At 41.4% G+C, this 24,535-nt stretch overlaps 1 protein-coding gene across 3 annotated transcripts in view; it reads right to left on the bottom strand.

The window, feature by feature from the left end:
- DOP1A (DOP1 leucine zipper like protein A) overlaps positions 1–24,535 on the bottom strand; it is a 78,467-nt gene that overhangs the window by 9,670 nt on the left and 44,262 nt on the right. For 2 of the 3 annotated variants that reach the window (XM_068415193.1, XM_068414381.1), the window contains exons 18-33: positions 23,164–23,423; positions 17,917–19,924; positions 17,700–17,811; positions 16,532–16,714; positions 15,282–15,407; positions 14,805–14,939; positions 14,223–14,278; positions 13,608–13,712; positions 12,838–12,904; positions 12,374–12,518; positions 12,043–12,122; positions 11,407–11,516; positions 11,090–11,239; positions 2,454–2,515; positions 1,664–1,816; positions 312–448 (exon numbers count right to left, since the gene is read on the bottom strand). In XM_068415193.1, coding sequence (XP_068271294.1) covers positions 312–448; positions 1,664–1,816; positions 2,454–2,515; positions 11,090–11,239; positions 11,407–11,516; positions 12,043–12,122; positions 12,374–12,518; positions 12,838–12,904; positions 13,608–13,712; positions 14,223–14,278; positions 14,805–14,939; positions 15,282–15,407; positions 16,532–16,714; positions 17,700–17,811; positions 17,917–19,924; positions 23,164–23,423 — 3,889 coding nt within the window. Of the gene's footprint in view, positions 1–311; positions 449–1,663; positions 1,817–2,453; positions 2,516–11,089; positions 11,240–11,406; positions 11,517–12,042; positions 12,123–12,373; positions 12,519–12,837; positions 12,905–13,607; positions 13,713–14,222; positions 14,279–14,804; positions 14,940–15,281; positions 15,408–16,531; positions 16,715–17,699; positions 17,812–17,916; positions 19,925–23,163; positions 23,424–24,535 lie in introns of those variants that run through there. The other variant, XR_011049486.1, reaches the window with a different exon arrangement.

Here is a 24,535-nt window from a genome sequence, read left to right on the forward strand (position 1 = left end):
GGAATGGTGGAGAGGGTATACATATGTAGGCAGAAATTGAAGCAGGAGTCAGTAGGGAGCTATGAGGGCAAATGCAAATTTAATTCAGAAGGTATCTGAACAGCTTAAATCGCATAAGCCAACAGATATTCTATTTGGTTGCAAAAAAAAGACATCAGGACTATGAAAGTAAGTCAGCTTTCTATTTGTGTCCATTGCATATTGACATGCACAATACCTAAAAGAGATTTTCTTAAAAATACTGAGGAGCAATGAGGTTTATCTCAAATTTGGACCAGTCTTCTAAATCATGAATGGTAACTGCAACTTACCAGTTCAGTGATCATGGTTGGCCAAAGCGAGGTAAGATGCTGTGGAGACATTCTTAAAAGCAATACTCTGAAAAACAGGAACACTTGGGAATGAAGAGTGGGCACCTGTGGCAAACGGAGACTTTCTACCAGCCTTTCTGAAACAAAAAGCCAAGAAGGTTTCCCCAGTTCAGAATAATTCCAACTAGCATTTTCTCCTTCCCTCACTTACTTTAAAATAGTAAAAATTGAGAGTATCTGCCACATTACTGTTTCAGTACTTTGCTACAGTTTTATTCTGTCAACATAAAAAAATAACCACTTTCACCAAGCAACGAACAAAAGTGAGACACCTCAAAACAGTGTAGTTGCATATTTTGATTGGAGTTCTCCACATAAATGCAATAGTGCATCTGGGAGTTTTACTCATCTTATACAGAGTTTCACCCATTACAAAAAGAGGAGTTAACAGATTCCAAACAACACAACAACAGCCTGAACAGCTAGAGTATATCGTTATTATTAAAATGCTGCTGCATCATCATAGTACATGGGATATTACACAGGGATGATACGCTCTTATTTAACCATAACCATCTCTAAGCATTCAACATATGCAGAAGCAGATAAAGAAATTTTTCAGTCAAACCAACACATGCACAGTTCAGACCAGTAAAACCACCTGATATCTTCAACATCGTAAACCCAGCGACTGACTTAACTGGGGAAAAAAAACAACTACAAAGAATAAATCCTGGAACAAATGAAACAAGAAAGATGATGCAATTGACTTTCCGTATGGAGGAAGAGACCAAAGTGTCCACCTTGGTAGCACTAAAAGACAATACATCTAGAAGCTGCTTCTGTAACTATTTGAATCATCTTAGAATAAAACCAAGCATCTCCCATTCCCAATAGTTTAATGTAAAAGGTCACTGAAAGAGATATTCTTCAGTGATAAACAGGACAGATGAACAAGTTTTAAATTCTTGACTTTAGCTGTTTTTTCTGCCTTTTTGTTTAAGGTCAGCCTTTCTATTTATCCCTAGTTGACAGATGTTTATACATCGGATGTTCATGTCAAAACACACGTTGCAGGTACCCAAGAACATTGAACAAGGTATAAAATGAGAGATTAGTGCAATAATCTGGATAAAAGTCAACTGGTAATCACAAAGTCTGTGTAGTTTGTAAACATTTAAGACTGAAAACATTCTAACTAAAATCTGCAGAAACTCTGCATCCAGCCACGGAAACAGTACTGCACACTGATATTCCAGGGGACAAGTTTACCTGCTGTTACCCTGTCATGCAAATATTCCTCAGTTAACATCAGAGTCCAGAAGTCCACTAAATGGTACATTTTTACTGACCTTGTATGTCTGGAAGGTATTTCTGGTATTGGTCTATCTCACTACTAAAAATCGCGAAAGCCAGCCTCTTCAGGAGCATAGCACGCTGCTCCAGCTCTACATCTCGATTAGCAAACAGATTGAGTGAACTGCTCTGAGCCACAGCCACTCGTGCTGAAAGAGAAAATGCATAGTGCAGAGACAAACTTCAAAATTTCCCTTGTTTCACTTTAAGGCACAACTAACTCTTACTTTCATTACATTAATGTAGTTCAAAAGCAGATGTTAAGAAGATGCATGTTCTGCAATTTGTATTTTTAACCACAGTAATTTAAAATACATGTTGAAAGAAAACTTGTAAGTATATACAATAGTGCCTGGGTTTGAGGGCTTTTGGGAGGGAGTTTAGCATTTTTTTTAAAAAACACAATTTGCAGGTATAGATGCTCAGAAGTTTGGAATGTGTAGAATCATTTTTTCCATAAGCAGAGTCAGCGTCAGATCTTAAAAAAAACCCAACCACACACAAACCAAAACCCAACAAAACCCACCCCCACCCACTCTGCTTAATTAGCTTTGCCGTATAGGCAAAAGTCACTGTGTGTCAGGATGGTCTCAAATTCTCTCCCTTCAAGTTATCTTATTTATGGATCTCCACAAACAAGTAGTTGAAGAAAACATGAAAAATATTAAATAACTCAAACAGATTGGAATAAATGTTAAACAAATATTTTCTTCAATATATTTGTTTTCCTTTTTTCTTTAATGTTTCCCTTGCAGAAAAGTCACTACAATATCAATAAATACTTACTCATCAAATCTCTGAATGTGGTTTTGTCATGTGTCATCAAATTATCCATAATAGCTCTCCAACTAAAAGAGGAAGATTGTACAGAAATCAAAAGCAAGAAAAAAGCAGGAATTTACAGGAATATTTACAGAGCTTTTTCTGCTCTTTTAAGACAGGCTAAGGCTTCCAATCCAAGCTCTCTGCTACATAGGTACCATTTACTTGGTGCAATTTGATCTGAAACTTTATTTCTCGAACCCCCTTGTCAAAGAAAATAAGGGATGCCATCCAGAGGGACCTTGACAGGTTTGAGAGGTAGGCCCTTGTGAATCTCATGAAGTTCAACAGGGCCAAGTCCAAGGTCCTGCACATGGGTGGGAGCAATCCCAAACATGTACACAGGCTGGGCGGAGAATGGATTGAGAGCAGCCCTGAGGAGAAGGACTTTGGGGGTGATGGTTGACAAGAAGCTCAACATGAGCCAGCAATGTGTGCTCACAGCCCAGAATGCCAACCATATGCTGGGCTGCATCAAAAGCAGCATGGCCAGCAGGTCAAAGAAGGAGATTCTGCCCTTCTACTCGACTCTCATGAGACCCCACCTGGAGTACTGTGTTCAGCTCTGGGGCCCCCAACACAAGAAGGACATGGAACTGTTGGAATGAGTCCAGAAGAGGGCCACGAAGATGATCAGAGGGCTGGAGCACCTCTCCTATGAAGAGAGGCTGAGAGAGTTGGGGTTGTTCAGCCTGGAGAAGAGAAGGCTCCGGGGAGACCTTCTAGCAGCCTTCCAGTACCTGATGGGGGCCTACAAGAAAGCTGGAGAGGGACTTTTTACAAGGGCATGTAGTGATAGGACAAGGGGTAACGGTTTTAAACTGGAAAAGGGTAGATTTAGATTAGATATTAGGAAGAAATTCTTTACTGTGAGGGTGGTGAGACACTGGAACACGTTGCCCAGAGAAGCTGTGGCTGCCCCCTCCCTGGAAGTGTTTAAGGCCAGGCTGGATGGGGCTTTGAGCAACCTGGTCTAGTGGAAAGGTGTCCCTGCCCATGGCAGGGGGCTGGAACTAGATGATCTTTAAGGTTCCTTCCAACCCAAACCATTCTATGATTCTATAAAATGTTAACCACTTTTTCCTCATAGAAAAAAATAAATTAAAAAAAAAAAGAAATTGAAAAAAAAAGATTTGTGCATAGAAATATAGCTTAGGTAAGTGAGTTTCACATTTCACATGGTAATCTAAAACACAGAACATCCCTCTTTATTTCAACAGAGATCTGCTGGGAAATTTTGATCCACATTATACCTACTCTTGTGTAATGGTATTGTCCTGGTTTGGCCTAAACCAGGCCAATTTTTCCTTTAAGTGATTTTTACTTTCAGCTAAGTCTCTTTTAAGTAACTGCACTTTCTGAAAGTAACTGCATGTTTTGCAGACAGCGTCTGCTTCTAGGACTGATAACGCTCGAAGTTTGTAGTTATCACTGAGGCACCGGTAGGGATGTTATGCAGAAAGGTTCTTGCTGTACTTAGTCTTAGAGAAACCAAGGTCACTGCTGAATTCCTCACCGCTTATGAGTGAAGAGCCGAAGGGGGGTCGCACCTGCAGGGAGGAGCGGACAGGGCAGGTGACCCAAAATTGACCAACGAAGGTATTCCATCCCACACATGTCATTCTCAGTATAAAACGGGGGGATCACGAGGGTCTCGCCCCTGTCCTCCTTCTTCTGCCCCCTTCTCTTGCTGCTTCGGCTGTGTTTGGGTGTTTCTGCTGCTTCGGGCTGCTTCTGTGGCTTGAGCTTTTGGCCAGTGTCCAAAGAGGACTCTGTCCTTTTTCCTGCTGCCCCCGATCCTGATCTGTGCATCCCTGAATCCAGCTCTCGACCGTCGCTGGGCCCAGCCTGGGCCTTCCCGGAGCCTGCCCTGCAGTGCCGGTGGTGACGTGGCCGACATCAGAGGAGCTCGATCTTGGTTTTGTATATATTTGTATATATTTGATTATTCCAATATTATTATTATACTCTTTTTCATTATTATAGTTTATTAAAACTGTTTTAACTTTCCAACCCGTAAGTCTCTCTCCCTTTTCCCTTTCCCTTTCCCTTCGGGTGTGGGGGGAAGGGTTAACAGAGAGCGTCTGCCACAGGTTTAATAGCTGGCCCAGCTTTAAACCGTGACAGATCCATTGGTGCCCAAGGTGGGGCTCGAGAGAAGCTCCAATAGGTTGCTCTGATAAGTCGAATCCCGGCTCCGGCAGGAGGAGACCCGGAGAGCTCAGCTGAGAGAGTATCAGATTTCTTCCTTTGAGATTTACGAGGGGTTGGAAATTAAAACAGATAGTGAAGATGGTGATGTCATTTTTGAACGCTGTGTTATCTCATCGCTTTATAAAGCCTTTTACAGAGTTAAGTGTAATAATACCTTACTTGCCGTATGCGCTGTTTGTTAGTGTTTATGTGCAGTTTACCACTGCTGGGCACTGGTCAATATGCTTTGTTTTGTTATGGCGTTTCATACTGATTTATGTCATGATAAACTGGGCTGTTACTATTCTGACCGCAGTAGCAGAGATTTTATCTGCGCACTCAGGGAGTCCTTTAGCTGATTCTGTTAATGATTACACTTCCAGTTTTACTTTGGGAAATAGTACCTTCTACTTTTCTGCCAAGCTGATTCCACTAGATTTTGTGAAATTAGGATGGTGCTGTCTAGGTGGCATGTTTTTATTTTTGGTTGTCCTGAATGTGTTTCTGATGTGGGATAAGATTAAATATCGGTGCAGGGACAGGTGTAGGTGTTATGCAGCCACCTCAGATCCTACAGCATGTACTGCCGCTACAGCTCGCACCGCAGCTGCTACACCCCCCAAGATGGCCACTGCAGCTACTCAGACTCTAACGAGTCTCAGCACTCCCACGACAGCCACTGCATCTACTCAGACTCCAGCATCTACCGAATCTGTACCAATCGCTCCTGTAACCAGGAAGAAATACCAAAAGAAATCAGCTCATGAAGAGAAGGATGATGACTCAGAGCCTTCTAAGGCAGAGCCATCATATGACCCAGGTGAGGGCCCTTCTCAGTCAGAGTCAGGGCCTGACACAGATGGGGGTTTCCTCAATCGTCTTTTTAAAGCAGACCCATCACAGAAGAAAGGTCGTTCTAAAGCAGAACTATCACAGGAGGAGGACTCGGACGTAGAAATAACCTACCACTCCTTATCCCTGAAGGACTTGCGAAATATAAGGAAAGACTTCAGTCGTTATGATGGTGAGCCAATTATTACCTGGTTGCTCCGATGCTGGGATAATGGGGCAGATAGCATGCAATTAGATGGCAGAGAAGCCAGACAGTTGGGATCCCTGTCCAGAGATGGTGGTATTGATAAGGCGCTCGCAAGAAAGTCAAACACTAACAGTCTCTGGAGGCGACTCTTGTCAGCTGTAAAGAGCAGGTATCCCTATAAAGATGATGTTATGAGCCACCTAAGCAAATGGACCACTATAGAAAAAGGTATTAACTACCTTAGAGAACTAGCTGTGCAAGAGATCATTTATAGACACCCACGGGAAATTGTAGATCCTGTAGATCCTGATGAAGTGGAATGCAACCGATCCATGTTCCGGAAGGTTGTGAAGAATGCTCCACCGACATATACCCATACATTGTCAATATTAGTCTGGGGAGAAGATGATATGGCACGTTCTACTGTGGGTGAAATGGCTAACTGTATGCGACAGTATGAAGATAGTATTTCTTCCCCACTGCAGACCCGCATCTCAGCTGTGGAAAAACTGACTAAGGAAAACAAGGACTCATTTAAACAACTGTCAGACAAACTGTCCAGGATAGAGAATAAACTTAACTCTCTACCTACACAGGCCCGTGTTGCAGCCATTAGGAGAAAACGCTCTCCTAAAAGGCCAGCTCAAAGGAAACAGAACACATCACGAGGTATCCTGTGGTTTGCCCTGCGTGATTATGGGGAGGACATGAGCAGATGGCATGGACAACCTACCAGTACCCTACAGGCACGAGTACGTGAGTTGCAAGCTAAAAGAAATACCAGAGACAATTTTCCTAGGAGGATGGCTGCTCCAGTTACCAGTGAGCAGGACTCCAGTCAGGGTAGATGGGCCTCAAATCCCTTTTTCCCAAGTGTGAATAGGAGAAATGAAGGTCCAGTCCCTGTGAGCAGCACGAATCCATTCCTTAATTAGGGGGGCCCTGCCTCCAGCCAGGTGGAGGAGAGGGACAACCGAGTTTATTGGACTGTGTGGATTCGATGGCCTGGCACATCAAAACCACAAAGGTATCGAGCCCTGGTAGACACTGGTGCACAGTGCACCCTAATGCCATCGGATCATAAAGGAACAGAATCTATCAGTATTTCAGGAGTAACAGGGGGATCTCAAGAGTTATCTGTATTGGAGGCCAAAGTGAGCCTAACTAAAAATGAATGGAAAAAGCACCCCATTGTGACTGGCCCAGATGCTCTGTGCATCCTTGGCATAGACTACCTCAAGAGAGGGTATTTTAAGGACCCAAAAGGGTATAGATGGGCCTTTGGTATAGCAGCTGTAGAGACTGAGGACATTAAACAGCTGTCTACCTTGCCTGGCCTCTCAGAGGATCCTTCTGTTGTGGGGTTGCTGAAGGCTGAAGAACAACAGGTGCCAATTGTTACTACCACGGTGCACCAACAACAATATCCGACCAATCGAGACTCCCTGATCCCCATTCATAAACTGATTAGACAACTAGAAAATCAAGGAGTGATTGGCAAGACTCGCTCACCCTTTAATAGTCCTATATGGCAAGTGCGAAAGTCTAATGGCGAATGGAGATTAACTGTGGACTATCGTGGCCTAAATGAAGTTACGCCACAGCTGAGTGCTGCCGTGCCAGACATGCTAGAACTTCAATATGAACTGGAGTCAAAGGCGGCCAAGTGGTACGCCACCATAGACATTGCTAATGCATTTTTCTCTATTCCTTTGGCACCAAAGTGCAGGCCACAGTTTGCTTTTACCTGGAGAGGTATCCAGTACACCTGGAATCGACTGCCCCAGGGGTGGAAACACAGTCCTACTATTTGCCATGGACTGATCCAGACTGCACTAGAAGAGGGTGGAACTCCAGAACATTTGCAATATATTGATGACATCATTGTGTGGGGTGATACAGCAGCAGAAGTTTTTGACAAAGGGGAGAAAATAATCCAAATTCTTCTGAAAGCTGGTTTTGCCATAAAAAGAGGCAAGGTCAAGGGACCTGCCCGGGAGATCCAGTTTTTAGGGATTAAATGGCAAGATGGGCGTTGCCAGATCCCGATAGAGGTGATCAACAAAATAACAGCTATGTCCCCACCAACTAACAAAAAGGAAATACAAGCCTTCTTAGGCGTTGTGGGTTTCTGGAGAATGCATATTCCAGATTACAGCCAGATTGTACGCCCTCTTTATCAAGTGACCAGAAAGAAGAATGATTTTCAGTGGGGCCCTGAACAACGACAGGCTTTTGAACAGATTAAACAAGAGATTGTGCATGCAGTAGCCCTTGGACCAGTCCGTACGGGACAAGATGTTAAAAATGTGCTCTACACCGCAGCCGGGGACAATGGTCCTACCTGGAGTCTCTGGCAGAAAGTACCAGGGGAGACCAGAGGTCGACCTCTAGGATTTTGGAGTCGAGGATACAAGGGCTCCGAGGCCAATTACACTCCAACCGAAAAAGAGATACTGGCAGCATATGAAGGAGTTAGAGCTGCCTCAGAGGTAATTGGTACTGAAGCACAACTTCTCCTGGCACCTCGATTACCAGTACTAGGCTGGATGTTCAAGGGTAAGGTTCCTACTACCCATCATGCAACTGATGCTACATGGAGTAAATGGATTGCATTAATTACACAGAGGGCTCGAATAGGAAACCCTAATTGCCCAGGAATCTTAGAAGTGATCATGGACTGGCCAGAAGGCAAAGACTTCGGAATGCCACCAGAAAAGGAGCTGACACGTGCTGAAGAAGCCCCACCATATAATGAGCTACCAGAAGATGAGAAGCAGTATGCCCTGTTCACCGATGGATCCTGCCGTCTTGTAGGAAAGCATCGGAAGTGGAAAGCTGCTGTGTGGAGTCCTATACGACGAGTCACAGAAGCCACAGAAGGACAAGGTGAATCGAGTCAATTTGCAGAGGTAAAAGCCATCCAGCTGGCTTTAGACACTGCTGAACGAGAAAAGTGGCCAAGGCTGTATCTTTATACTGACTCATGGATGGTAGCAAATGCCTTGTGGGGGTGGTTAAAGCAGTGGAAGCGAAGCAACTGGCAGCGCAAAGGTAAACCTATTTGGGCTGCTGAATTGTGGCAAGATATTGCTGCTCGGCTAGAGAAACTAGTCGAAGTTACGTCATGTAGAAGCTCACGTACCTAAAAGTCGGGCAACTGAGGAACATCGAAACAACCAACAAGCGGATCAGGCTGCTAAAGTGTTCCAAATAGATCGGGACTGGGAACATAAAGGTGAACTATTTTTAGCTCGGTGGGCTCATGACACTTCAGGTCATCAAGGGAGAGATGCAACATATAGATCGGCTCGTGACCGAGGGGTGGACTTAACCATGGACTCTATTGCACAGGTTATCCATGATTGTGAAACATGCGCCGCAATTAAGCAAGCCAAACGGTTAAAACCTTTGTGGTATGGGGGACGGTGGTTGAAATATAAATATGGGGAGGCCTGGCAAATTGACTACATCACACTCCCTCAAACCCGCCAGGGTAAACGCTATGTGCTTACCATGGTGGAGGCGACCACCGGATGGCTGGAAACATACTCTGTGCCCCATGCCACTGCCCAGAACACTATTCTGGGCCTTGAAAAGCAAATCTTATGGCGACATGGCACACCAGAGAGAACTGAGTCAGACAATGGGACTCATTTCAAAAATAGTCTCATAGACAACTGGGCCAAAGAGCATGGCATTGAGTGGGTATATCATATCCCCTATTACGCACCAGCCTCTAGGAAAATTGAACGGTATAATGGGCTGTTAAAAACTACCCTGAAAGCAATGGGGGGTGGAACCTTTAAAAATTGGGATAAGCATTTGGCACAAGCTACCTGGTTAGTTAACACCAGGGGATCTATCAATCAAGCTGGCCCTGCTCAGTTGGACCTTCTACATACAGTTAGAAGGAGATAAAGTCCCTGTGGTGCATGAAAGGAATCTGTTGGGAAAAACTGTCTGGGTTCTTCCTGATGCGGGCAAAGGTAAACCCATTCGTGGGATTGCTTTTGCTCAAGGACCTGGGTGTACTTGGTGGGTGATGCTGCAAGATGGTGAAGTCTGATGTGTCCCTGAAGGTGATCTGATTCTGGGTGAGAATACTTAATTCTGAACTGTATGATGCTAATTGCTGCATAATACTAACAGTGTTCATAAGTGTTTTTCAGGTTGAGGCAGTGGTGATGAGACCGGAGCTAGCTGCAAGTGGCGTCCAGTAACCTCCTCGAGACTGACATTTTGAACCTGCAACCCGTGGGCACGAACCGTGACAAAACCATGTCTCCTGCCCTGAGAGACTGCTAATCAGATGGAAACCCACAATCCTGAACTAAATGAACTTGATGAACTTTTTGCATAGAGAGGAATCATAAACTAGTGATGTCTGTATATATTTGAAAATGAAAAGGTAGTGGTGATCTGAGTATGACATGAATGGTATGGAATAAGGGGTGGAATGTCCTGGTTTGGCCTAAACCAGGCCAATTTTTCCTTTAAGTGATTTTTACTTTCAGCTAAGTCTCTTTTAAGTAACTGCACTTTCTGAAAGTAACTGCATGTTTTGCAGACAGCGTCTGCTTCTAGGACTGATAACGCTCGAAGTTTGTAGTTATCACTGAGGCACCGGTAGGGATGTTATGCAGAAAGGTTCTTGCTGTACTTAGTCTTAGAGAAACCAAGGTCACTGCTAAATTCCTCACTGCTTACGAGTGAAAAGCCGAAGGGGGGTCGCACCTGCAGGGAGGAGCGGACAGGGCAGGTGACCCAAAATTGACCAACGAAGGTATTCCATCCCACACATGTCATTCTCAGTATAAAACGGGGGGGATCACGAGGGTCTCGCCCCTGTCCTCCTTCTTCTGCCCCCTTCTCTTGCTGCTTCGGCTGTGTTTGGGTGTTTCTGCTGCTTCGGGCTGCTTCTGCGGCTTGAGCTTTTGGCCAGTGTCCAAAGAGGACTCTGTCCTTTTTCCTGCTGCCCCCGATCCCGATCTGTGCATCCCTGAATCCAGCTCTCGACCGTCGCTGGGCCCAGCCTGGGCCTTCCCGGAGCCTGCCCTGCAGTGCCGGTGGTGACGTGGCTGACATCGGGGGAGCTCGATCTTGGTTTTGTATATATTTGTATATATTTGATTATTCCAATATTATTATTATACTCTTTTTCATTATTATAGTTTATTAAAACTGTTTTAACTTTCCAACCTGTAAGTCTCTCTCCCTTTTCCCTTTCTCTTTCCCTTCGGGTGTGGGGGGAAGGGTTAACAGAGCGTCTGCCACAGGTTTAATAGCCGGCCCAGCTTTAAACCATGACAGGTATGCATAAAAATTGTAACAGCCATTGATAAAAGCAGCAAAAAGAAAGTCTTACTGGTTAACACACGAAGCATCCATCTGGAAGAAACTGGAATCCATAAAGAGGTCAAATGCTTCCTTTTTCCATGCTCTCCTTGTGTACTGATACCCACTAAGACTGCTTAATAACTGGACACAGGCTCGATAGCTGGATGCATTGTGAGCACTAAACAAAAACAAAAGTATGTCAACATGAAAAAATTTTAAATTGTTGCTTCATAGAAAGTTTGACAGACATCTAGTCCTTATCATGCCTGTTTCAACTTAAGTGTCACCCACAAAATTTCAACTGGCTGTAGAGATCTACATCAGTTCAATAAATTGTAAAGATACCTGTGATTACGGAGGTAGGGAACAACATAGTGCATAATATTCACAAGCAAAGGAATAACCCTCTCTTTTTCATCACTGTAGAAAACCATATCCAAGAGATGAGCCAAAACCTATAAAAGGAGAGGAAGATATGTTATCATGCACTCTGAAATGGCTTTTTATCTACTGTTCAGCATTTTTTTGTATAATGTCCTTTACTGAATGGTCAAGTTTATGATAGAAGTGATCAAATTTCAGGTGCTACACAAAAGCCAGAGTATAAAGATGCCATCATTTTTAAAACAAACGAAGGTAAAAAGATAGAAGCAAAAGATCCTGGGCAAAGCATTCTACAGAATAAGCTAGAAATGAAATAAAAAAAAATTCAGAGATTGCAAATATCACACAAAGTCTGCCACCAAAAAAGTTTCCTATACAACACATCTGAAATGCTGTGTTTACGCCTCATCCATCTCACTGAATCTTTATAACTTGGTTAGTAATAACATTTTATATACTGTTACATGACAGGACCCAGAATCCGTTCACATCAGTGTTTCCCATCAAATCACTTTCCCCAAGTTTCTAGACCAAAGCCTTCCACAATATAAAAGTTTATTATAAGACAATATGTATTATATCTGAGAAGACATTTACCTCAGAAAGTAAAGTCAATGCATGGACACTATAAACAGATGGAGTTATGTTTGAAGTTTCCATTGCTGGAGACAACATATCTAAATGAAGTTAATAATAAAAAAATGTCCGAAGTTAGTTTTCTTAAGCCATCATTCACCTTACAAGAATATTTTAATAGCATACATTTTGAAGATGTACAGACTTTGCCAGATACATTGTGTAAGATACTAATGCCTGAACAATACTGAAGCATTTTTAATGTATTCAAATATAGTAAAGTTGTCCTCTTTTTTTCATTTTGGCCTGATAATTAATGTTTTGTTTAAAATAAAGATGAAAATGAAACTACCTTCAACATCTGATTCTAAGTTGTTTCCATCAACCATAATCTTGGGGGAAGGCTTAACCTCTAAGTTTCGTCTTAGCCAAGTAGTCTGTTCCAAGGAAGAACCAGCAATTGCCCCAATGGCATCCACTATCTTGTGCGTTACATCCTGGTACAAAAAAACCCAAGCATTTTAAGAACTTTGTGCAGAAGGGTTGTATTTGTTGTCCTGATCATGTTTTTGTAGAAAAATCTATATAACTAACTAAGTGTAGAACTGCTTTCAAATCACTTCTGTTCTATATTACCAGTGATTATACTAACTCCATAGAAAATGAGATCTTTTTCAACAGATTGTAAACAGTACTAAGTAGAAGATACTAAAGAGTAAATTCGGACTACAGAGCTGATATATCAGATAATTCTACTGTATTCAAGCATTTGTTGTTGAGTATTTTCAAGAGACACACATACAACAGATTTCTTACCTGGAGATCTCTTTGATCTTTCTTATTCTCCAGGCTTGGGTTTTTCATAATGAACTCATTAAGAACACTGAAAAAAATATAGAAGTAGATATGGATTTTCTTCTCACAATACATTATTCAGTAATTTTAAGAGCTAGGACAAATCTGAAGAAATTTATGTGCACAATACTTATTTACTAAACTTTCAGTCATCTTTACTTACCAATGTTCTAGAAAACATCCTTTCAAGTTTAAGTTAATTTTGATCAAACCATAATAGTTTATCAAGAACATGTTTTACTAGACTATACACATAATTATTTTTAGACAGTTTACTAGGGAAGATAAATTCCAGAAATTCAAGGAAATGGTCCTTTAAGCTTTATACAGAAAATCATATTCAACATTTTATTTCTAATACTCCACAAACAGCTTTCATGCTGGGAACAAATCCTTTCTAGTAGGCTGCAAATCTACACATACCTAAGAAATAGTCATTGTAGTTATTTTATAAGAAAAACTAGAAACTTAAATCTACTGTTTAAAGGGCCTGAATCACTCAAATAATCAGTAAGGTAAGATCGTGGCCTATATCTTATTATAATATAAAATTTAATCTATGTAACCATTCTTCAGAGAAGAAACTAATTTGATAAAACCCACAGAACTCAAGCAATAGCTCTACCACACAAAAATAAATGATAGAGATTTGAAAACACTAACACTTTAGTATGATTTCACACACTTACATTTGAGCTTTTTTGGAAATTGCAAATATCAAGAACACTTACCCAAGTATGAGGAACTGTCCTGGAGCTGGAAGACCAACCTGGATGGAATCTTTTAACAGAAGCAGCAGAGCTGCCCAGCTATCTACTAAGCTGGTCACTGGAATCCTAAGAGAGAGAGAGCAGTGATGGCAATGAAAACAGCATCATCTCCCCCCTCAGGTATTCCCAGTTTTCCTTCTATCTCACAATTCTCCCATCAGATATTGTGAATCAGCATTCATACAGATTCTTTGTTTTCCATTTAATATTAGGTGGCTACATCAAGTCATTAAGAAAGGGAGGAAGGCAGAAGAACAGTGTACTCAAAAGACATGCTTTCCAGTCCAAGGTTGGAGTGGTACCGAAGAGTTACAGTACAATTAAGATCAGCTTTCCTTGGGCAGGGTGCAGATTTCCTGCAGGATTTTTAGGTGGGGGAAGAAAGGTGATGCAGAACTAGGGAACTCACAAAATAAATCCCTTTCTTTTTATGATACCTAGAGTTAAAAAACATTCTTTTTCCACAATTTATATTACACAGGCTATTTCTCATCGTAGGGATTATAAAAAGATGTAAAATATTCAAATTGCCCACCTGCTTCTGGATGACAAATAAAATTTAGCTTCTTATCTTACCTTTGAGTATAAGAATAGAAAAACTGCAACATGCAGACTTCCAGTGAAAGATGTTTCTATAAAAAGATATGAAACACTTGTGTCATCAAGAAGAAAGTGACTTTTTTTCCTCATGTGCCAGGGCAAAACAGACAATGCTATAATGTTACTGCAGTGTCTGAAGGTATAGCTTAATTCATTAACAGGATATTACAAATGTTCATTTAGGCATCTGTTTATGAAGCTATTATTCTCTTTTCTTTTTTTTTAATTCCCTCTTTTCCCCACTTCCCTTTCCCACCTTAAAAAAAAAAATCAACCCGATGTTAGAGTATGCACCTGTTTCCCTAACATAAGCAACCTATCCCCACAAAACAGTGTCCTGTAGAGAAGCAGTAAACAGCATTCTGAAGTAGTTCAGTAAATGGTAATGACTTAAGGAGGTACGACTTCCCTCCAAAAGTTCATCCATCTATTAGATATAGTGAAAATTTTCACACTGTACTGGCTCAGCTTTGTGAATGAAGTATCCGTATCGTCAGTGTTCTAAGCTTCAGTAAGAGGGCGTTAAATAAATCAATAGCATCTCTACAGTTTTCATACCTTGTCCTTTGCTATGGCTGGAGGCTGCTTTAAAACTTCTTTCACTGTTTGTATAACAGTTTCCGTCCTCATAACACTGATAGAGCGAACTAGCTCGACCAGTAGAAGTTGTTCTTCACCTGCTGTAGGGATAACCTAAAAGAATCAAATGTATGTCACGGATTATCATCACAGACAATGCCTACGCCAAAATTAAGGCGGCTTGCCTCATTGGATTGAAATGTTAGCAACTAACAGTTCATCTAGAGACTTAGAATCACTTACTCTTTTCCTGAAGAATTCAGGAAGATTATCCCACTCTCAAATAAACTGGTAGCTCCCTGACAGTACAGCTGCTAATTAGAAATATAATATGAATATTCTCCATATTTCATACTATGTATTTTTCACTGGAATGTCTGAATTTTCTCCTTACTGCTTCTAAATCACTCAAAGCTATTACCACTATTTGAAGTGACCACTGTAGTATAAACATACCTTTGTCCTAGAAGTATTTTTATTTTGCCTCCTTTCATTCCATACAAACGCAATAGCAGCCATGAAGTGAACACCATGATTCATTGAAATTGGACCCAAAAGTTCGAGAATCTGTTGCCGCAAATTCTGAAATGTGGAAACAGAACATTTACACCTTTAGATAAGCACCTCAGCATTATGTTCAAAACAGCTAGTTATAACGCCATACATGGATGGTAACTATCACAAAAGCAGCTACAAAAGCATTACCCGAAAGCAATGACGTGAAAAAGTAAAATAACCTATTCTGATACTACACTGAACAAGCTCAAATCAGACTGGACTTTTTCATATACAGGACATGTTGAATGCTCTTTTGAATACTATGGATTTGGGCAAATTAAAGAAAAGTTGGGGTGTACATAAGAGTCAATGTTTAACTGGAGTACAAAAGCTTATCCTTTTTCCACAGAAGCAGCATAATATTATAGGCCATCAACAAGTGCAGACCCCCTTCCTTTCAGTGAGCAGGAAACCCTGTGGGCAGCACAAATATGACCATGGATGCTGTCTGTGCAAAGACATGGAGTCTTAGATAAGTTATTTTTTTTATACCTTCAATCCAAATGACAAAAGTTGAAAAGGATGTAAGACAGCCGCATCACAAACAGTATCTGGTTGTATTCAAATTAACTGAGAAAATTTATTTTAAAACATCTCGAATTTAAATGACAATTTCCTGTTTAATAATGTGACGTATAAGTTTGAACTCCTTCCAAAAAGATGGCTTGGCAGCATTCTCAGTATAGTCCTATTTGACCCCTTCTCAGGTTCTCTTCTTTACTATTACTGCCTTGCTATCTGCTATGATGTTTCTCCATGCACAGTGACATCACTCTATGGGAATTGAATGAATAAAGGAACTAGTTCGTAAGTGTCTGAGTACTAGATGTTTTAAGAGAAGAGTTCTCTTTTATTATGATTTTACACTAATATTTTATGTCTTTTGAGGCGTAAAAGGGTGGCTTAAATTTTTTCAGGGCGGATTTAATCTTCTTTGTAGAAAGCAAAGAGGTGAGACGTCTTGAATTGATACACTCAAGTTTAAAAGCAGATTCAATACTCATTTATAAAAGCCTTGTTTGTGGAGTGGGTGAATAGATGAGGGCAAAGGTATTAAAACTCAATTTACATTTAAGGGAAGGGAACTGGATTTAGTTTGACAAAGGTATTAATGAACAACTTAACAATATTATCCCTAATATTCTGACCTTTGTTGACCCAAGGTTAATAGTGGTAATGGATGCAGCAGCAGCAGCAGCAGTTTTTTCTGAAGAATCTGCAAGGTGAAGGATGCTCCACAGCAAAGTCACAGAAGACATGATCATATGCAAGATGGATAGGATCCCATTGCGTGCTTCAATCAAGTGCTTCTGATCTACATTAACCAAAAGCTAGTGGATTTGAAGGGGAAAGAGGAGGAAGAGCATTAAATACCTACATAAATAGCATAAGTAAAATAGTGTAAATTCAGACTTAACAGACATGGAAGCTTTCAACTTTAACTCTTTTCCAAAACAGTTTTTCAATAATTCTTACAGTACATACAGGTTTTGATTCTATTAAAAATAATAGTTAAAGAATCTTTTGACTCATTGTACAATATCAAATGTATTCTGAACATGTGAGGCCTCATGTCTATAGCTATCAATTTTGTAGCAATCTGCCTATACCATTGCAAAACAATTATTTCAAAATTTGAAGTCTAACTAATACTCTAAGCAAAATTATTTACTTGCACAGACAATAAACACTTTTCAGTTACTTTTGAATGAACGGAAGGGAAAGCGGTATAAGAACAAAAAAAAAATAGCAAAAACAAGATTGCAGAGAGAGCAGGACAAAAATTTTCTTGCAGAATCTAGGTCAAATTCTTAACAGAGACTATGCTCAGAACATCAGATCTAAAAATACTGCTTGACTAAAAAGACAAATTCTGAAGATACAGAAGGAGCAGAAAGAGAATGTTTTGACATATTGCAAGATGAACACAGTCCAGCCAGAAAGTAACAGGATGGGCATCAGTCTGGGAAGTTCCGCTAAATAAAGCTAGTTCTAAAAAGTGGCATTTTAGAAGTCTGAAAGTTAAGGGATTCCTACTTTATTTATTTCAGGGTAACATAAAATGCCCCAAAACCCAAAAAAACCAAACCAAAACAAACAAACATAAAAATATAAGACTACTCTTTTAAAAGTATAATTAGTAGAAAACTGTTTTTCTGTTTGAAACGTGTAAATTATCAATAAAAAACATACTTATAGCTAAGACAACATATTTGTATTTTTCCCACTCAGATCTTCATATCTGCTAATATAATCACAGTCCTTAATTTGACATGTACTGCACAGGAACCTCTCAAGACACCCAGATAAGTTTACCTGATGATACTGCGTAGATGGATCCAGGAGGCAGTAATGAATTATTGTTGTGATCCCTTCTAATAAAGTAAGAACCATATCTGGGGGAGTGACTGATGCCATCCAGAGAGGCCTAAAATAAGAGATTCATTTTTTTTAAATGGGTTAATCTGGTTGTAAAGTAATTCAACACAATCAAATCTGCTTAAAAAGATTATAGACCTCTACATACACATACCTATTATCAGATAATCCTGTTTCATATTTATACTGCTGAATTAAGTTATCCAAGTTCCTGCAGAGCTGAAGAGTCACTGAAACAACAACCCTCTGAAGAACTTTTCCCATGTAAGGCAACGTAGAAGTGATAAGGCCAATCCACTGGGGATGCATTTTACAGGCACAGTGCTGGTGTAAAGCTCGTATCACTGCACAAAGAAACATGCCTTGGCAGGTTATTGGCTGTGAATGTAAATACTGAAGAGAAGTCATCGGCTGCTGGGGACCGACGTGCTCCAAGTCTGTTATGACAAAGTCAAAGCCTGTTTCATTTTCCTCAGGCACAGTCATTACTCTGTGTTCAAGCACAATCAGCCGTTGAAGTACTTTTAAAAGCTGTGACTGCAGAGTACTACCATTGTCAAATTCATCTTCAGAAAAATTTATAAGGCTGTCTTCAGAGAAACCTTCTTCTACAGCCACTATGTTTTTTCCAGCCATCTTTTCACTGTGCCATTTCTGTGCACTGAAGATAGAAGACAGCAGACAATGCAGGATCACCTTCTGAACCTTGCACTTGGACAACATGTCTGAAATAAAACTAGGAAAGCCCTTTGCAGAGCTTTCTATCACTTTTGCCAACTCAGCAAAGAGTAGTGTCAGAATTTCTATACTCATCATTTGCATATTACGGTTTCCTATTAGATCTTGTGAGGTTACTTTAACATGAGTTGGATAGTGGCTCCGCATATAGTATAAACACAAGGAGATAAGAATTTCTATGTACATAGAGCTCCGAAAGTTATGGTTAGAATCAACTGGGATGTGACTATAGAAATCCTTGCCCATAACAGATATTCGATGCCTGGCTAGAAGATTCTGGAGCAATGAAAGCTGAGGAGTGTATGCATTGTTGACACTGGTAGTGGAGATTGCACTTACAAAAGCTGAAGGATTTGTTTTCAGAATTGCTTTAATTGCAGAAAAAGCATACAATGTCCTTGAAGAGTCATACAGCTGGAGATAAAGCAGCACATGTTGATACAATGGATGGATATTAAAGTTGGGAGATTTTCGCATTCCTGGGGACCCCACATCACTTTCTATTTCTGAAATTTCTCCTTCTCCACAACTGTACCAGTTTTCTAAGTCAAGACCATCACTAAAGAAGACGTTTGTTTGTTTAAGCTTTTCTGTTTGTGCTTTCTTCTTCTCTTCATCTTTCTTTTTGGCTATTTTCACCTTCGGTTTTGCACCTGGTTGCTTACCAGCCTCTTTAACTATTGTTTCTTTTTCTGACATTTTTTCTGGTAGCTTTCCTTTGAAGCTGAACTGAATACTACTGTGGCTTCGCTTTCTGGACTTCGATTCAGTGGAAGCAAGAGTGAGATCAGAGAGGGATTGCTGGCTTTCTGCAATACAGGGTGAAGAGTTATTTCTTGAAATTTCATCTCTTAAGCTCTCAAGTCCAGTCTCAGTTGAGGCTGATAGCAATTGGGAGCTGTCATTACTAAGCAAACTACTCTGGCTACTTTGAATATTTTGATCTTCACTTTTTGTCACCTCTACAGAGTTATCCAAAGGACTGAATTTACATGAACTGTCCTCAGAGAGTAGACTATATTTAACTGGTTCAGCCTCTTCTCCAAGACCACTTACAACTTTGCATATAAGATCTGTAACCACTTGTTGCACAATTTCATCAGGCGAGTCTTCTCTCAGAGTCTGAGAACTATCTTGAGCACTCAGGCTTTCTGTTTCCACTTCATAACTGATGTTGTCTCCAGCAGATGACTGAGAACAGCCAGAGTCAGAACTCTGCAGTATTTCAACCTGATGGTCTGGAAGGTCAAAATCAGACACAACCATTGGTATGGTCTCACTGCTAGTACTTAACAAGGAAAGCCTGTCACTCAGCGGGTTGACAGTCAGGCTGAAGTTCTCCATTTCATCCATAGCAAGTTGTTTTTCATTGACTTCCTTAGGTATAATAAGTTGTTCTTGGCTTACAGGCACATGAGAAAATGCTTAAAGAAAAACACAAAAAATTATATACACATAATATTTTGTTCTTCAGAATAAGAGTTTAGAATTAAAATTTATAATTTAAACTATTATCGAGACTTCAAATCACAGAATCACAGAATCACAGAAAGTTAGGGATTGGAAGGGACCTCGAAAGATCATCTAGTCCAATCCCCCTGCCGGAGCAGGATTACCTAGACCATATCACACAGGAACGCGTCCAGGCGGGTTTTGAATGTCTCCAGAGAAGGAGACTCCACAACCTCTCAGGGCAGCCTGTTCCAGTGTTCGGTCACCCTCACCGTAAAGAAGTTTTTCCTCATATTTATGTGGAGCCTCCTGTGTTCCAGCTTGCACCCATTGCCCCTTGTCCTGTCAAGGGATGTCACTGAGAAGAGCCTGGCTCCATCCTCATGACACTTGCCCTTTACATATTTATAAACATTAATGAGGTCACCCCTCAGTCTCCTCTTCTCTAAGCTAAAGAGACCCAGCTACCTCAGCCTCTCCTCATAAGGGAGATGTTCCACTCCCTTAATCATCTTCGTGGCTCTGCGCTGGACTCTCTCTAGCAGTTCCCTGTCCTTCTTAAACTGAGGGGCCCAGAACTGGACACAATATTCCAGATGCGGCCTCACCAGGGCAGAGTAGAGGGGGAGGAGAACCTCTCTTGACCTGCTAACCACACCCCTTCTAATCCACCCCAGGATGCCATTGGCCTTCTTGGCCACAAGGGCACACTGCTGGCTCATGGTCATCCTGTTGTCCACTAGGAACCCCAGGTCCCTTTCCCCTACACTGGACTCCAACAGGTCTGCCCCCAACTTGTACTGGTACATGGGGTTGTTCTTGCCCAGATGCAGGACTCTACACTTGCCCTTATTATATTTCATTAAATTACTCCCCGCCCAACTCTCCAGCCTGTCCAGGTCTCTCTGAATGGCTGTGCAGCCTTCCGTTGTGTCAGCCACTCCTCCCAGTTTTGTGTCATCAGCGAACTTGCTGACAGCGCACTCTATTCCCTCATCCAAGTCATTAATGAATATATTGAATAGAACTGGTCCCAGCACTGACCCTTGAGGGACTCCGCTAGACACAGACCTCCAACTGGACTCTGTCCCATTGACCACCACTCTCTGGCTTCTTTCCTTCAGCCAGTTTACAATCTACCTCACTACCCGATCATCCAGACCACACTTCCCCAGTTTAGCTGCGAGGATGCTGTGGGAGACCGTGTCAAAAGCTTTACTGAAATCAAGATAGACCACATCCACAGCTTTACCATCATCTATCCACCGGGTAACATCCTCATAAAAGGCTATCAAGTTGGTTAAGCATGACTTCCCCTTGGTGAAGCCATGCTGAGTGCCCCTAATGATCCCCCTATCCTTGATGTGCCTAGAGACAGCACCAAGGACAAGTTGTTCCATCACCTTTCCGGGGATGGAGGTGAGGCTGAGCGGTCTATAGTTACCCGGGTCCTCCTTCTTGCCCTTTTTGAAGACTGGAGTGACATTTGCTTTCCTCCAGTCCTCAGGCACCTCTCCCGTTGCCCACGACTTAGTAAAGATGATGGAGAGTGGCCTAGCAATGACTTCCGCCAGCTCCCTCAGCACCCGCGGGTGCATCCCATCAGGGCCCATGGATTTATGGACGTCCAGATTGCTTAATTGGTCCCTGACCCAGCCCTCATCAACCAAGACAGAGTCCTCCTCTATCCTGACTTCTTCTGGGGCCTCAGGGGTCTGGGGCTCCTCAGGACAGCCTCCAGCAGTAGAGACCGAGGCAAAGAAGGCATTCAGTAACTCCGCCTTCTTTTTATCCTCTGTCTCCAGGACCCCCACCTCATTCATCAGTGGGCCTACATTGCCTCTAGTGTTGGCTTTACCTGCAAGGTATTTGAAGAAGCCCTTTCTGTTGTCCTTGACCTCTCTTGCAAGGTTTAATTCCAAGGAGGCCTTAGCTTTCCTAGTTGCCTCCCCACATCCTCTGACAACAGACTTATATTCCTCCCAAGTGGCCAGCCCCTCCTTCCATGATCTGTACACCCTCTTCTTCCACTTGAGTTTGCCCAGCAGTTCCCTGTTTAACCATGCAGGTCTCCTGGTACCCTTCCTTGACTTCCTACCTGCGGGGATGCTCTGATCTTGAGCTCGGAAGAAGCAGTCCTTGAATGCTAACCAACTATCTTGGGCCCCCTTACCTTCTAGTACCCTGTCCCATGGGATTTCCCCTAGCAATTGCTTGAAAAGGCCAAAGTTGGCCCTCCTGAAGTCCAGGGTTGTGATTCTGCTAGCTGTTCTGGTCCTGCCACATGAGATCCTGAACTCTACCATCTCATGGTCGCTACAACCAAGGCTGCCCTCAGCCTTCACCTCTTCAACCAGACCCTCCTTGTTAGTAAGGATAAGATCCAGCAGCGCTCCTCTCCTAGTTGGCTCATCCACCATTTGCATCAGAAAGTTATCATCAATGCACTGGAGGAACCTCCTGGACTGAGGATGGCTGGCTGAGTAGGCCTCCCAGCAAATATCAGGGTAGTTGAAATCCCCCACGACAACCAGGCCCTGTAATTGTGAGACTGCTCTCAGCTGCCTGTAGAAGGCCTCATCACCCTCCTCATCCTGATCCGGATAAATTATAAAGGCATGATAAATAGTGTCTTTCCACTTTACAGCACGAAAAAAGCCCCAACGTTAATATGCAAACGACACACATTCACATAACCAAAGCAAGATTACTTTAGCAGTAGACCTTAGCAAAACAACATAATTCCCTTGTGAAACCTTATGTAGTTTTATCTGCTTGTGTTTTCATAAAAAAGAATCATTAGTACATTACTAAAATCACACAATACATACAAACACCTTCAAACCTTATCAGTATGTTTTCAGCCAGCCCCATGTCAGTGGTCCTAACTCACAAGAGCATTTCATTTCTTGGTTAAACTTCAAGCCATATTCTTAAGTTCTACTGAAGCTCAGTAAGACATAAGAAAATGCTCTGCATTAAAATACTTGCATCATCTTAATTTGAGAACAATAAAACTTCAACGATACTTGGGACACGCAGACCTGAATTAGAAAAAAACATGCACAAATGCAGATATAAGCAGTAGCTATTCCAGCACTTTGTTTTGCAAGTCACCCTCAAAAATTTCTACTACGTTTTTCATGTTGCATGTAAATAACAAATAAAGATATTAAATAAGGAACTTCCTACAGTCTTCTTGCGTACATACCATCAGCACAGCTAAACTTCTGCATAAAGTGCTTTTCATTTTCTTCTTCAGGGTGATAGGGAGATTTAGTCCAGTAACATTCAGCCTGTACTCGCTGAACAGACACTCGCTGAGTTTTTGGATGGAGGAGCAGTAGGAGCAAAGGTTCAAGAACCCTTGCAATATCATGTCTTTGAAGCACTTGATTTAACCAGGCTTGTCCCACTGACCATGTAGAACCATCCAAGCTATTAAGGCTGTCCAGCATGATAAACAAAGATCTAGAACAGAAAGAAAAATGAACCTAACACATTCTACACAACTTGCAGAATAATCCCATTTTAATCTGATATATGATAAATTTCAACATGTCAGTATATACTCCAGTGTCTTCTCCATGTAAAACAGTACTTTCTTTGGAATCCAAACTTTGCAACCTGAAGTTTTATATTTTACTGTAGCCTAATGAAGAAATGGCCAGGAAGCGCCAGTAATAAACTCAGTTAAGATAGCTAGATATACTGACTATACAACTGCTACTGTTATATCTAGCGGTAGCAGTTGTATAGTCAGTTCAAGGATTTGCACAGCTAATAGCATAACAAGCTGTGGTTGCCTACTAAGTGCTACTGCAGTACAAAAAGATAAAACTTTAAAAACCAATTCACACAGATGCATGGAAAAGAGAAGATAACTTATTCAAAGATCTTTTCTTCAAGAACCCAGAGAAGAAATATATTTGACAATTCAGCACTTCCTACTGTCATTATTTTCTTCTCCGAGTACTTTTAGCCTTTAGAATCCTTTCCAGACTTGGTGGAAAACAATATATATATTTGACTCTGAATTTTACCGACTGTTTTATGTCCTCCAGTAGTACACGTTCATAAGCTCTTAGCTGTATGTACAGAATTTATCACCGCTTCTGCAATGAGTGACAGTATCAAGCCAAAGAAATAACCTTTTTACTCCGCTTCCTACAGCCAAGTATCCATTAGAAAATCTAAATAAGCACTTTTTCAAAAAATTTATGCTAGCCGAGGAAGACAAGACTAGTTCAGGTCTTGATCATTTAGGTTTTTTCTAAGAAGGTCATCTGATACGAGAATGCGAACCAGAAAGCCTCTGCTGCTTGCCATAAATGACATCTTACACAAAACACACAGATTAAACAAAAAAACCCCTTTCATATCTTTGTGCTTACTTGCAATTTTGTTCTTAAGTTTTCTTAGCTTTACTGTTACTTTCCATTTTCATATAATTCAATTCTGGGTTGACTTCTCTCTGCTGCTTTTGTTTTTACCAAATCACAGCAAGAACTCAGATACTACGTTCAATATACAGAAATATTTTAACCACAGTGATAGTCAATGAATCTTGTGACCATTCCTGA

The sequence above is a fragment of the Nyctibius grandis genome, chromosome 1 (assembly GCF_013368605.1).
Source record: "Nyctibius grandis isolate bNycGra1 chromosome 1, bNycGra1.pri, whole genome shotgun sequence".
Lineage (NCBI taxonomy): Eukaryota > Metazoa > Chordata > Aves > Nyctibiiformes > Nyctibiidae > Nyctibius > Nyctibius grandis.